Source organism: Hypanus sabinus, chromosome 26 (assembly GCF_030144855.1).
Source record: "Hypanus sabinus isolate sHypSab1 chromosome 26, sHypSab1.hap1, whole genome shotgun sequence".
NCBI classification, from domain to species: domain Eukaryota; kingdom Metazoa; phylum Chordata; class Chondrichthyes; order Myliobatiformes; family Dasyatidae; genus Hypanus; species Hypanus sabinus.
Genome location: NC_082731.1, coordinates 46,858,033 through 46,870,958, shown reverse-complemented (window position 1 = coordinate 46,870,958; position 12,926 = coordinate 46,858,033). Strand labels below are relative to the sequence as shown.

The following is a 12,926-nucleotide window of genomic DNA, read 5'->3' as shown; positions in this document are numbered from 1 at the left end:
TATCTGAGACACGCATCATTGGGAGCATGTCCCTTTTGTCTCTCTCAGCTACAACAAATTTATAGAAATATCATTCTGTAAACCGCTGGTGGGTGCGAACTTCTATTGCAGTGTGCGTATGCGTAATAGACATCAGTGTCACCGCCAGCAGCACGTTAAACTAGGAGTGAAAAAGCATCTACTTTAACAGATCTTGTCTAAATTACTCATAAAACATTCCACAACCTTGTAGCATTGACCACAGGCATAAAGCTATGTCTTTATCAATGTGTAAAATACAATAATCAGGGGTTCTTAACCTTTTGATGCTTTTGGCAGTCCAGTGAAGCCTAAGGACCTTTTCTCAGAATCACAGATTTAAATACACTAAATAAACTAAAATACACAGGATTACAAAGGAAACCAAGGAAATGGAAATACATTATCTAGACGTTAAAAAAAATGAATGTGATATAATAGTATATGTAATTCTTTATTAACACATTAAATAACAAGACTAAACATTTAAAATTCAGCTAAGTTAAAATTAAACTTTATTTTTTAAAGATATATCAGAGTGAAGGTTGTTGTTGCTACTGTACTCTGAATACTATGGTGATTTGTTGCCTACATTCATCATTGAAGGAAATGCTAAAATTTAGTTAGAAGTTAGTGAAAATTAAGAGTGTAAGATACTGTTCTGTCCAAGTTCACGGACCCCAGGTTAAGAACCCCTATAGTAAATGAAGATTGTGGACACTGTACCTCCTCCACCAGCTGTAGCATACGACGAGTGCTCTCCAGGGACTGTGAACAGAGAACAGAGAAACACAAAGTTAAGTCACTGAATCCAACAGAAGAACATTAGAAAGTTTTTGACAAGAACAAGCCGTTCGGCTGAACAATGATTGCCAAATTCCTGTTCACATATTGCAGCGAAATAACTATAGCGTTTAGATTTGAAAATCTCCAAGGTACTGCTCTCAACTACACAACTAGGTAGTTTGTTCCATGTGTCCACATCTCGCTGTGTAATGAAATGTTTCCTGACGTTAGACTGAAATCTCCCTTTAACCAGTCTCCACCCATGTCCTTGACGACAGATTAAATTTGAAGTAGCACCTGGGCATCCACTTTACACCCTTAATGATTTTGAACACTTCTATTATGTCTCCTCTCAATATTCGTCTATTTAGGCTAAACAGATTTAATTCTGTCAATCCTTCCTCACAGCTCATACCCTGCAGACCTGGAATGAGTCGAGTCCTCTTCTCTCAACTCTCTCCAGGGCCTTCACATACCTCACAAGATACGGAGACCGAAATTGTACACAGTACTCAAGGTGCGGCCTCACAAGCTCATTATACCATCTCAAGGAGAACGGCTCGACATGAACTCCACTGAGCGCATTATATAACCCAATGTTCAATTAGTTTCCTAATCATTTCAGCACATTGTCTAGAATGTTGGTAGTGATGAGTCCACCAGGACACATAAATCCTTCTCATACAGTGCACTTTCCAGCTCGACCCCCCCATTGTATATTTATATCTAATATTTCTACTTCCTGTATGTAGTACTTTACATTTACTTACATTAAATTTCATCAGCCATTTATCTGCCCACATCTGGATTTTGTTTGGATTTAACTGTATTGATTCTGCTGCCTGAATGTTATCAGCCATCCCCCTAATTTTGTGTCATCTGCAAACTTTACTAGTTTATTTGCCATGTGCTTATCCAAATCATTAATGTAAATTAGAAACAGCAGCAGCCCCAAAACCGATCCCTGCGGAACCCCACTTTTAACATCTTCTAGGTGTGAAAACTATCCTCTCACCATTACTCTTCTGTTTGTGAGCCAATTCTGCGCTCACTCACTCACTCACCTTACCCCCAATCCCTACCACCTGTAATTTAATTATTAACCTCTCATGGGGTACCTTGTCAAATGCCTCTGAAAGTCCAAATAAATGACATCATCCACTATTGTTATCATAAATTTTATTGCCCCTTCAGAGAAACATATTATTAAAACCTGATTTCCACTTTCTGAACCCCTGTTGACTTTCTGTGAACATGCCTGTTCTTATCAACTGCTTTTCTATCTCATTCTTTATTATTGTTTCCATTATCTTGCCTACAATATATATTTAGCTTACAGGTCTATAGTTACTAGGGTCAATGTGGTCACTTTTATTATATACTGGGACTATATTATGTCATTTCCAGTCCTTAGGGATTTCACCAGCCGTCAATGACTTTTGAAAAATACATGTTATGGGTTTGTATATATAATCACAGACCTCTTTAAGTACTTAGTTTGTATATGTTGTCTGACCCTGGACATTTAACTTTCAGCCTTTTCATCTGAAGCAGGAACTCACTTTCTAAGATCCCTAAGAGTCATTTAAAACAAATTTCTTTTTCTTTACACTCACTGGCATATTGCTAACATCTTTGCAGGTAAATACTTCAGCAAAATATGAGTTAAGAGTATCTGCAATGTCCTTCTCTGCATAATTTAACACCCCACCTTTATTCCTAATACACTTAACTTCCTCTTTGACTTTTCTTTTACTACTGAAGTTTTGAAAAAATCTCTTAGGATCAATCTTAGCATTATCAACAATATCCTTCTCAACCTGCCTTTTGGCAATCTGAATTACCCCCTTGACTAGAGCCCTATGATTAACATCATTACTACTTTTTCTGTATTCCTTATATTTTTCAATAATTTTTTAGTATACCTTCATTCATCCATGTAGTTGATCTATTGTTTTTATTGCTTCTCCAGACCTTGGGTATGAACATTTCCTGCACTGCGTGTACTACCTCTTTAAATCGGTCCCATTATTCCCCAACTGACTCAACATCATTCCTTCCAGTTTACCTTATGAAGTCTTTGCTGCGCCTGCATAAACTTTGCCTTACCAAAATTCAATTCAATGGCTTTGGTTTTTACTGATATACACTCCTAAAAAAAACTTTGAGACTAACAATGCTATGTGATCTCTTTTTCCTAAAGGTTCAACAACTTCCATACTCAAAATTTTACCCTAATTGTTCCAGAATATCAAATCTAGACAGGCCTCCCCTCTTGTTCGTGCACTGACATACTGGGTCAAAAACATTCTTCAATAACTCAGTGAGCTCACTTTCCTGTAATCCGTTAGTCACTGGGTTCTCCCACTTAATATCTGGAAATTAAAGTCACCAATCACTATGACATCACCTGCAGAACTTGCTTTTATTATATTCTGATAGAGTTGCTTATTAAAATCACTATCAGCATTAGGGTGGTCTACAACATACACCCAATGCCCATCGAATCTGCTCCACCATTTCATCATGGCTGATCCATTTTCCTGTCAGCCTCAGTCTCCTGCCTCCTACTGTATCCCTATCAAGGATTTATCAACCTCTTCCTTAAATATACACAAAGACTTGGCCTTCACAGCTGCCAGTGGCAGAGAATTCCACAGATTCACCACTGATAGCTTTCAAGTCTCACCTGGATACCTTCTAAGTGCTCCATTTTACCAGTAATGTAATATAAAGACTGTTCCCCATTTTACCAGTAATGTAATATAAAGACTGTTCCCCCATTTTACCAGTGATGTAATATAAAGACTGTTCCCCCATTTTACCAGTAATGTAATATAAAGACTGTTCCCCATTTTACCAGTAATGTAATATAAAGACTGTTCCCCCATTTTATCAGTGATGTAATATAAAGACTGTTCCCCCATTTTACCAGTAATGTAATATAAAGACTGTTCCCCATTTTACCAGTGATGTAATATAAAGACTGTTCCCCATTTTACCAGTAATGTAATATAAAGACTGTTCCCCCATTTTACCAGTGATGTAATATAAAGACTGTTCCCCCATTTTACCAGTAATGTAATATAAAGACTGTTCCCCATTTTACCAGTAATGTAATATAAAGACTGTTCCCCATTTTATCAGTGATGTAATATAAAGACTGTTCCCCCATTTTACCAGTGATGTAATATAAAGACTGTTCCCCCATTTTACCAGTGATGTAATATAAAGACTGTTCCCCCAGGCTATCAAAGCTCTGGTGAGTAACACTCTGCACAACTGTGGTGACTGTGTCACTGCACAGATGTGGAGGGATTGAGATGACTGCAGATCAAGGGGTATAAACCGTTAGAGGTCTAGAATATTGTGAAGGTGGAGTCACGAGATTCTAGCTGTTGCTAGAATCTGGAGCATGCAAACGTGTCAGACAGCCTCAGGTGGGAGGGAATGGGACAGTTGACATTTCAAGTCGAGATCCTTCATCTGGATAGAAAAATAGAAGGAACATAAGCAGTATCAGAAGGCGATGGGGAAGGGTGATGCAGAAGCTGGTAACCATGAGTGGCTCCTCTGGATTCTCCAGTTTCCTCCCACATCCCAAAGCCGTACTTTGGTAGGGTTAGTAGGCCACCATAGATTGCTCCAAGCTTGTGAAATGGGGGAGTTGAGGGTGAATGAGGATGAAATAAAATGGCGTTAGTGTAGATTCAGCTTCATGCATATGTCTGTTCCTACAAACATTAGAATTAGCTTCCCCTCTCTCTCACATTCTTATCAGTTTTCTGTGCTTTAATTCCATATATAACAAACCATATAACAATCACAGCATGGAAACAGGCCATCTCGGCCCTCCTACAACTGAACTGGCCTCTACTACTTCTACAGTATTTCTACTAATTCCATTATTCACAATTCACCAGGGGCGTCTGCTTCCCAGATCCAGTGACTGTTGTCTACTTATTTTTGACTTTTGGACAAAATCTACATACAGCTGTCTGAAAACTAAACCTGTAAATTACCAGGTGAGAACCAGCATTTTATACAAACCAGGAAGGCATGTCAATATGAGATGCTATCATAACCATATTTGTTGTTTTGGTAAATGTCACCATCCTGTTAAGTATGACCTGCACATAGAACACCATTGCACATTACACATGGGGAATGGCTAATCAGTCCAGTTGGTAATTGATGTGATGCTATCCCTCTCTCTACTCTGTCTGACCAAATCAGGACATTCTGAAGAGCACAAATGCTTAAAATGAGGAGGCATGGGAAATGTTTGGTGATTTTTTTTATAATTGAGGCGATACTGGACTGGGTCAAAATTTCAGTGAGTTTTACACAATAAAACACAGATTTTGGGATAATTACAGTCCCTTGCTGAAATAAAGCAATTGTAATTTATTAGTACACAGTTGCACATATCATTATTTCTTTCCAAGGTTACACAGATGCCACAGTTTGTATAGCTGAGTTCCCTTTATACATAAATTGCAGTCTCTCGTTGGAAATTCAAACACCATGCAATCTAGAAGTCACCAGATATTGTAGACATTATAATTTAATTTATTATATCATTGTATTACAGTGGAGCTTTGGTGCATAGAATCTGTAACTGGTAAGAAAACAAATATTGCAATTCTCGTTCTTTTAAATATAGTATTGACCAAAGCCCTACTGCTAGCCTTAAGCCTTTGGTAAGATTTAATCATTCCTGTTCCCTGCAGGGATCTAATTTGAAAATCCCATTCATTCTTTTCAAATGATCAGTATTTTTGTTTCCACTCCTCTTCATTGCCAGAGCCCTGCACCTACACAGTGACTAATTGTCAGCTCTAATTATCCCCTAGTCCTTCACACACCGTCAGCTTCCGCCTTAAATATCTTCTCCATCCTGAAGGTTATAACTCCTCATTTCTCTGCATTCCCTGTCCTTTATTCACAACTCCACAACCCTCCGGACACTGCAAAATAACTGCTGGTCATTCAGGCACAGGAGCTCCCTGCCCCAGCAGTCACAGAAATCGACCCCGGATCAGAACTCCAGACCCCTCGCGCTCTGCTTTCGTTTCATAACTTTGTTTTTTTGGAGCAGTTTCCTCTTCCTTTTGTGTTTGCCTCCCACATGCTCGGTTTTATTTCCAAGAGTAATAACTATGCAGAAATGTTGTTTTGTGCAAGTTACTGCAGCTTTGAAGTGAGGTCAGAATCACTCTCCTTGGCATCAGAATTAGCATTAGGTGTAATATCACTGATACCGAGGAAGGGTTTTGGCCCAAAACATCGACTGTTTACTCTTTTCAGTAGAACCTGCCAGGTCTGCTGAGTTCCTCCAGCACTTTATTTACTTGGATTTCCAGAAGGCATTCAATAAGGTGCCGCATAGAAGACTTATCCATAAGATGAGAATGCATTGACTTGGGGGTGATGTATTAGCATGGATAGAGGATTGGTTAACTAATAGAAAGCAGAGAGTTGTAGATACACGGGTGTTACTCTGGTTGGCAATCAGTGGTGAGCGGTGTGTCGCAGGGGTCGGAACTGGACCCATAACTGTACACGATATACATTAACAATCTGGAAGAGGGGACTGAGAGTATTTAAGTTTGCTGATACTAAATTGAGTGGAAAAGCAAATTGTGCAGAAGATACGGAGTGTCTGCAGAGAGATATAGATAGGTTAAGTGAGTGGGCAAGGGTCTGGCAGACGGAGTGCAATATTGGGAAATGCGAGGTCATCCACTTCAGAAGGAAAAATGGAAGAGCAGATTATTATTTAAATGGTAAAAGATTCCAGCATGCTGCTGTGCAGAAAGACGTGGGAGTGCTTGTGTATGAATCACAAAAGGTGGGTTTGCAGGTGCAGCAGGCTATCAAGAAGGCAAATGGGATGTTGGCCTTCATTGCTAGAGGGATTGAATTTAAAAGCAGGGAGGTTTTATCTCCATCTCCCACCCCCCATCCTCATCACATTCTACAGGGGTTGTATTGAGAGCGTACTGAGCAACTGCATCACCACCTGGTTCGGAAATTGTACCATCTCAGATCACAAGACTCTGCAGCGGATAGTGAGGTCTGCTGAGAAGATCATCGGGGTCTCTCTTCCTGCCATCACGGACATTTACACTACACGCTGCATCCACAAAGGAAACAGCATTATGAAGGACCAGGTGTCTGCAGAGAGATATAGATAGGTTAAGTGAGTGGGCAAGGGTCTGGCAGACAGAGTGCAATATTGGGAAATGCGAGGTCATCCACTTCGGAAGGAAAAATGGAAGAGCAGATTATTATTTAAATGGTAAAAGATTCCAGCATGCTGCTGTGCAGAAAGACGTGGGAGTGCTTGTGTATGAATCACAAAAGGTTGGTTTGCAGGTGCAGCAGGCTATCAAGAAGGCAAATGGAGGAACTCAGCAGGTCAGACAGCGTCTATGGAGGTGATTAAACTGTCGACATTTCTGGCACACACCAGTATTTTGTGTGTGTCTACAGGAGCAACAACTTATGAGAGACTAATCTGACAGCTATCTCAAATCAACACTAACTATTGATGAAATCTACACCATTCCTACATATGAATCCTTACTCTAACTATAAATCAGTTTATAAAAGATGAACCAGGCATGTCCTCAGAAATACATCAAGAGATGGATCAGGGAGCCCTGACTGAGGCTACAGTAGCGTATATCGAGACCACTTTCCACAAAATACTGGGAATTCCATTATGTCCCAACCAAGGCAAAGTAGAACCTAGTGAGCACCTAAAATGTGTCAATCAACCAGGAGAATATACTTGTCAGAACTTCAGGTTGACCCAGGTTTCACTTTGACAAACTTCTATGGATGTATGGTGGAGAGGATATTGACTGGCTGCATCACAGCCTGGTATGAAACACCATGCCCCTGAATGGAAGAACCTACAAAAAGGAATGGATATGGCCCAGTCCCGCCATTGAGCACATCTACATGAAACATAGCATCCTTCATCAAGGACCCCCACAGATCAGATCATTCTCTCTTCTCACTGCTGCCAGAAGAAGGCACAAGATCCTCACGACCCACACCATCAGGGTCAGGAACAGTTATTACCCCTCAGCCATCAGGCTCTCGAAGCAAAGGGGACACTTTCACCCAACTTCACTCACCCCATTATTGAAATGTTCCCACAACCAATGGACACACTTCAAGGGCTCTTCATCTCATGTTATTGTATTGATAGTTATTGCTTATTTATTTATTACTATTATTAGTTCTTTATTGTTTTATTTGCACAGTTTGTTGTCTTTTGCACATTGGTTGAATGCCCTAGTTGGTGCAGTCATTCAATGATTCTCTTATCGTTATTATTGGGTATGCACACAGGACAATGAATCTCAGGGTCGTATATGGCGACATATATGTACTTCAATAATAAATTTGCTTGGAGCTTTGAATTTAAATCTTAGTTGGAAAAACTGAAGTGCAGCCTGTGTGCATTCCGTTCAACAAATAACATTCTAATGATGTACTTTCTCTAAATGGATTTTGAGAAAATCTGTCAGTTCAACAATTATTAGATTTGAGATCTGAGAAGGAAATAAAGAATTACAGTTTACTTATATATTTAGAGACACAGCGTGGAATATGCTCTTCCAGCTATTCAGGTCGTGCCACCCAGCAACCCCCGACAACCCCGATTTAACCCTAACCTAATCACAGAACAACTTACAATGACCAAATGACCTACCCAGTACATCTTTGGGAAGAAATCAGAGCACCAGGAGAAAACCCACACATTCCATGGGGAGACCATACAAAATCCCTTACAGAGGACGCTGGACTGAACTCTGAACTTCGATGCCCCAAGCGGTAATCAGGTCGCACTAAGCACTATGCTACCATGGCACCCATATAACATATAATGATAGTTCTGGAACACAAAATGCCTTGAGAAAACTAGGACTGTGCTAGCCACTAGCTGTTGTGGGAGTAATGGACTAATATCTGAAACGTGCAAATGAACAGTGAAGTTTTTCCAAAACCCCTGAATGAGATGAGTTTTTAACTCATGAACCTTGTGTCAAAGTGTCAGAGCAACAGAGTTGCCCTTAAAGTCAGTAGACAAAAGAGCAGGTTGTTGATCTGAGAGAGAGGAGGGGGTTGAACAAATGTTATTTTAATCACCAGAGCTGCTGCAAAGACGGTCAACATCTTTAGTCTCCTAGGTATCCATATCATCAGCTGCTCCACAGAAAGGTTATTGAAAAGCACAAGTCAGGAGATGGATTTCCAAGTCACTGAATATCCTTTGGAGTACTGTTAAGTCAATGATCAAGAAATGAAATGAATGTGGCACAACTATAAATTTGCCTGGGTAGGTCTTCCTCAAAAGCTGAGTGACTGTACAAGAAAGGAACTAGTGAGGGAGGCCACCAAGAGACCTATGACAACTCTGGAGGAGTTCAATGGCTGAGATGGGAGAGACTGCGCAGACAGCAACTGTTGCCCGGGTGCTTCACCAGTCACAGCTTTATGGGAGAGCGGCAAAGAGAAAGCCACTGTTGACAAATAATTACATGAAATCCTGGCTAGAGTTTGCCAGAAGGCGTGTAGGAGATTCTGAAGTCAGCTAGAAAAAGGTTCTATAGTCTGATGAAACCAAAACTGAGCTTTTTAGCCATCATACTAAACACTATGTTTGGCTTAAGCCAAACACCGCATATCATCGAAAACTGTGAAGCATGGTGGTGGCTGTATCATGCTGTTGGGATGCTTCACTGCAGCAGGCCCTGGAAGGCTTGTGAAGAAAGATGGTAAAATGAATGCAGCAAACTACAGGGAAATCCTTGAGGAAAACCCGATGCAGACTGCAAGAGAACTGTGACTTAAGGGAAGATAAGTTTTCCAGCAAGACAATGACCACAAGCATATAGCCAAAGCTACCAGCAATGGCTTAAAAACAACAAAGTTAATATCCTGGGGTGGCCAAGTCAGAGTCCAGACCTCAATCCAATTGAGAATTTGTGGCTGGACTTGAAAAGGGCTGTTCACTCACAATCCCTATGCAATCTGACAGAGCTTGAGCAATTTTGTAAAGAAGAATGGGAAAAATTGCGGTGTCCAGATATGCAAGGCTGATGGAGACCTATCTACACAGACTCAAGCCTGCATTTACTACCAAAAGTGCATCTACTATATACCGACTTGAAAGTGGGGAATATTGAAGAAATCCGTTATTTTGTGTTTTACAATTGTAATTAATTTAGATCACTTTGTAAAGAATTTTTTTCACGAAAGAGTGAAATTATTTTGACTTGTAAGAGTCTTTTTCTGTTGATCAGTGTCAAAAAATATCAAATTAATTCCACTGTGATTCAATGTGGTAAAACAAAAAGAAACATAAAACCTTAAGACATAGGGGCAGAATTAGGCCATTTGGCCCATCGATTCTACTCCACCGTTTCACCATGCTGATCCATTTCCTTCTCAGCCCCAGTCTCCCACCCTCTCCCAGTAACACTTCATGCTCTGACCAATCAAGGACCTATCAACCTCTGCCTTAAATACACCCAACGACCTGGCCTCCACAGCCGCCTGTGGTAACAAATTCCACAGGTTCACTGCTCTCTGACTAAAACCTCATCTCCATTCTAAAAGGACATCCCTCTATTCTGAGGCTGTCTTCTGGTCTTAGACTCTCCCACTATAGGAAACATCCTCTCCACATCCACTCAATCAAGGCCTTAGGTTCCATAGGTTTCAGTGAGGTTACCCCTCATTCTCCGGAATTCTAGTGAATACAGGCCCAGAGCCATCAAATGCTGTTCATATGACAAGCCATTCAATCCTGGGATCATTTCTGTGAACCTCCTTTGATCGCGCTCTGGTTTCAGCACATCCTTTCTAAGATAAGGGGTCCATAACTGCACACAATACTGAAAGTGAGGCCTCACCAGTGCTTTATAAAATCTCAACATTACACCTTTACTTTTATATCCTAGTCCTCTTGAAATGAATGCTAACATCACATTTGCCTTCCTCACCACTGGCTCAGTCTGCAGATTAATCTTCAGGGAATCCTGCACAAGGACTCCTAAGTCCCTTTGCGCCTCAGGCTTTTGCATTTTCTTTCCATATGGAAAACAGTCAACCCTTTCAATTCTTCTGCCAAAGTGCATGACCATACGCTTCCCAACACTGTATTCCATCTGCCACTTCTTTGCCCGTTTTCCTAATCTGTCTAATTCCTCTAGCCTGTTTGCTGCCTCAAATCTACCTGCAGATTGAAATGTCCCATGACTACTGTAACTTTGCCTTTTTGGCATGCACTTTCCATCTCCCGTTGTAATTTTAGACCACATCCTTACTACTGGAAGGGTCGATTCAGCATTGTATCATGAAATAAATGGTTTTCTAGATTTCTGTATTGAAAGACTAACTAGAGGAGAATTTAGAGAACTTATTAATCTAGCTAAAAACAGTCCATCACCTGCATGCGTAAAATCTTCCATTGAATTCAGAGTGACGCAGCTCAACATGGAACTACAGCCTTAAATCTAAACTGAGGGAATTATGGAGTATGACAGGTGTTGGCTGTGACTGACTGGGACCAAAAGGCTATTAAAATGTGCACGGGCATTGGCTGGCACTTCACGAAATAATACATCAATTGAAAAAAAGATATACTATGGATTCCTTTGAGACTCAAAAACTCAACAGAAAAATGATTCTCATAGCTGGTAGCAGAAATGAAAAACGTTATTAAATCAAATAGGAGGCTTATAAAGTAGCATGATACAGGAGGATGGGGGGGTGGATTTTAGAATTCAACAAAAGACAAGAGATTGCTAAAGGAAATGGAGATGGAATATCAGAGTCGGTTGCCAGGAAACATCAGAACAGTTTTCAAATGAGAATATTCAAGAAAATGACAGGAAAGGCATACAGAATCAAAAATTCAGAGAAAAGTTTAAGCCAGAAAATAGTAGATTTTGAAGGGGAGTGTTATGTTTTGAAATTTCAAAACATTAAACTAATTCAAAAGAAGATGCAGGTATCTGAAATGTGGGTCTGACTCCAGGTTTACTTTAAGTGAGGCATGCACTTATCACATGGTAGTGTTATGATGTATATGCAATTTTAAGAGCAAACACGAGGAAATCTGCAGATGCTGGAAATTCAAGCAACACACACAAAAAGCTGGTGGAATACAGCAGGACAAGCAGCATCTATAGGAGAAGCACCGTCAACGTTTCGGGCCGAGACCCTTCGTCAGGACTAACTGAAAGGAAAGATAAATCCCTTTAGCCAATCACCTTTCCAGCTCTTAGCTTCATCCCACCCCCTCTGGTCTTCTCCTATCGTTTCGTATTTCCCCCTCCCCCTCCTACTTTCAAATCTTTTAGTATCTTTTCTTTCAGTTAGTCCTGAGAAAAAAAACTTCTTCTCCCAGAGAGCTGTTGGGATCTGGAATGCACTGCCTCAGAAGGTAGTGGAAGCCAATTCTCTGGATGCTTTCAAGAAGGAGCTAGATAGGTATCTTATGGATAGGGGAATCAAGGGATATGGGGACAAGGCAGGAACTGGGTATTGATAGTAGATGATCAGCCATGATCTCAAAATGGTGGTGCAGGCTCAAAGGGCCGAATGGTCTACTTCTGCACCTATTGTCTATTGTCTATTGTTGCACTTTGGTAGATCTTATACAGTGAGTAAAATGCAGTAAAACACAGGGATCTGGGAATACAGGGCCATAATTCATTGAAAGTGCTGTCACAGGTAGATACGGTCGTAAAGAAAGCTTTTGTCACATTGGCCTTTATTAATTAAAGTGTTGAGTTCTGGAGTTGGGGTGTTATGTTAAAGCTGTATAAGACATTGATGAATAGATGTACGTCAGTGATTAACACATGGTGATGTAGATGCATCTCAATGATGGTCATACAGTGATGTAGATCTACCTCAGTAATGGACGCACAGTGGAGTAGATGTATGTCAGTAGTGGACACAGCGTAGTGTAGATGTACAACAGTAGTGGACACAGAATAGTGTAGATGTATCTCAGGATTGGACACACAGTGGAGTAGATGTATCAGTAATGGACACAGAATAGTGTAGATGTATCTCAGTAATGGACC

General features: G+C 40.4%; 1 protein-coding gene across 1 annotated transcript in view; it reads right to left on the bottom strand.

Moving 5' to 3' along the window:
- LOC132381785 (synaptosomal-associated protein 25) overlaps window positions 1–12,926 on the bottom strand; it is a 202,991-nt gene that overhangs the window by 78,235 nt on the left and 111,830 nt on the right. The window contains exon 3 of the mRNA XM_059951351.1: window positions 745–786. Within this exon, the coding sequence (XP_059807334.1) occupies window positions 745–786 (42 nt within the window). The remainder of the gene's footprint in view (window positions 1–744; window positions 787–12,926) is intronic.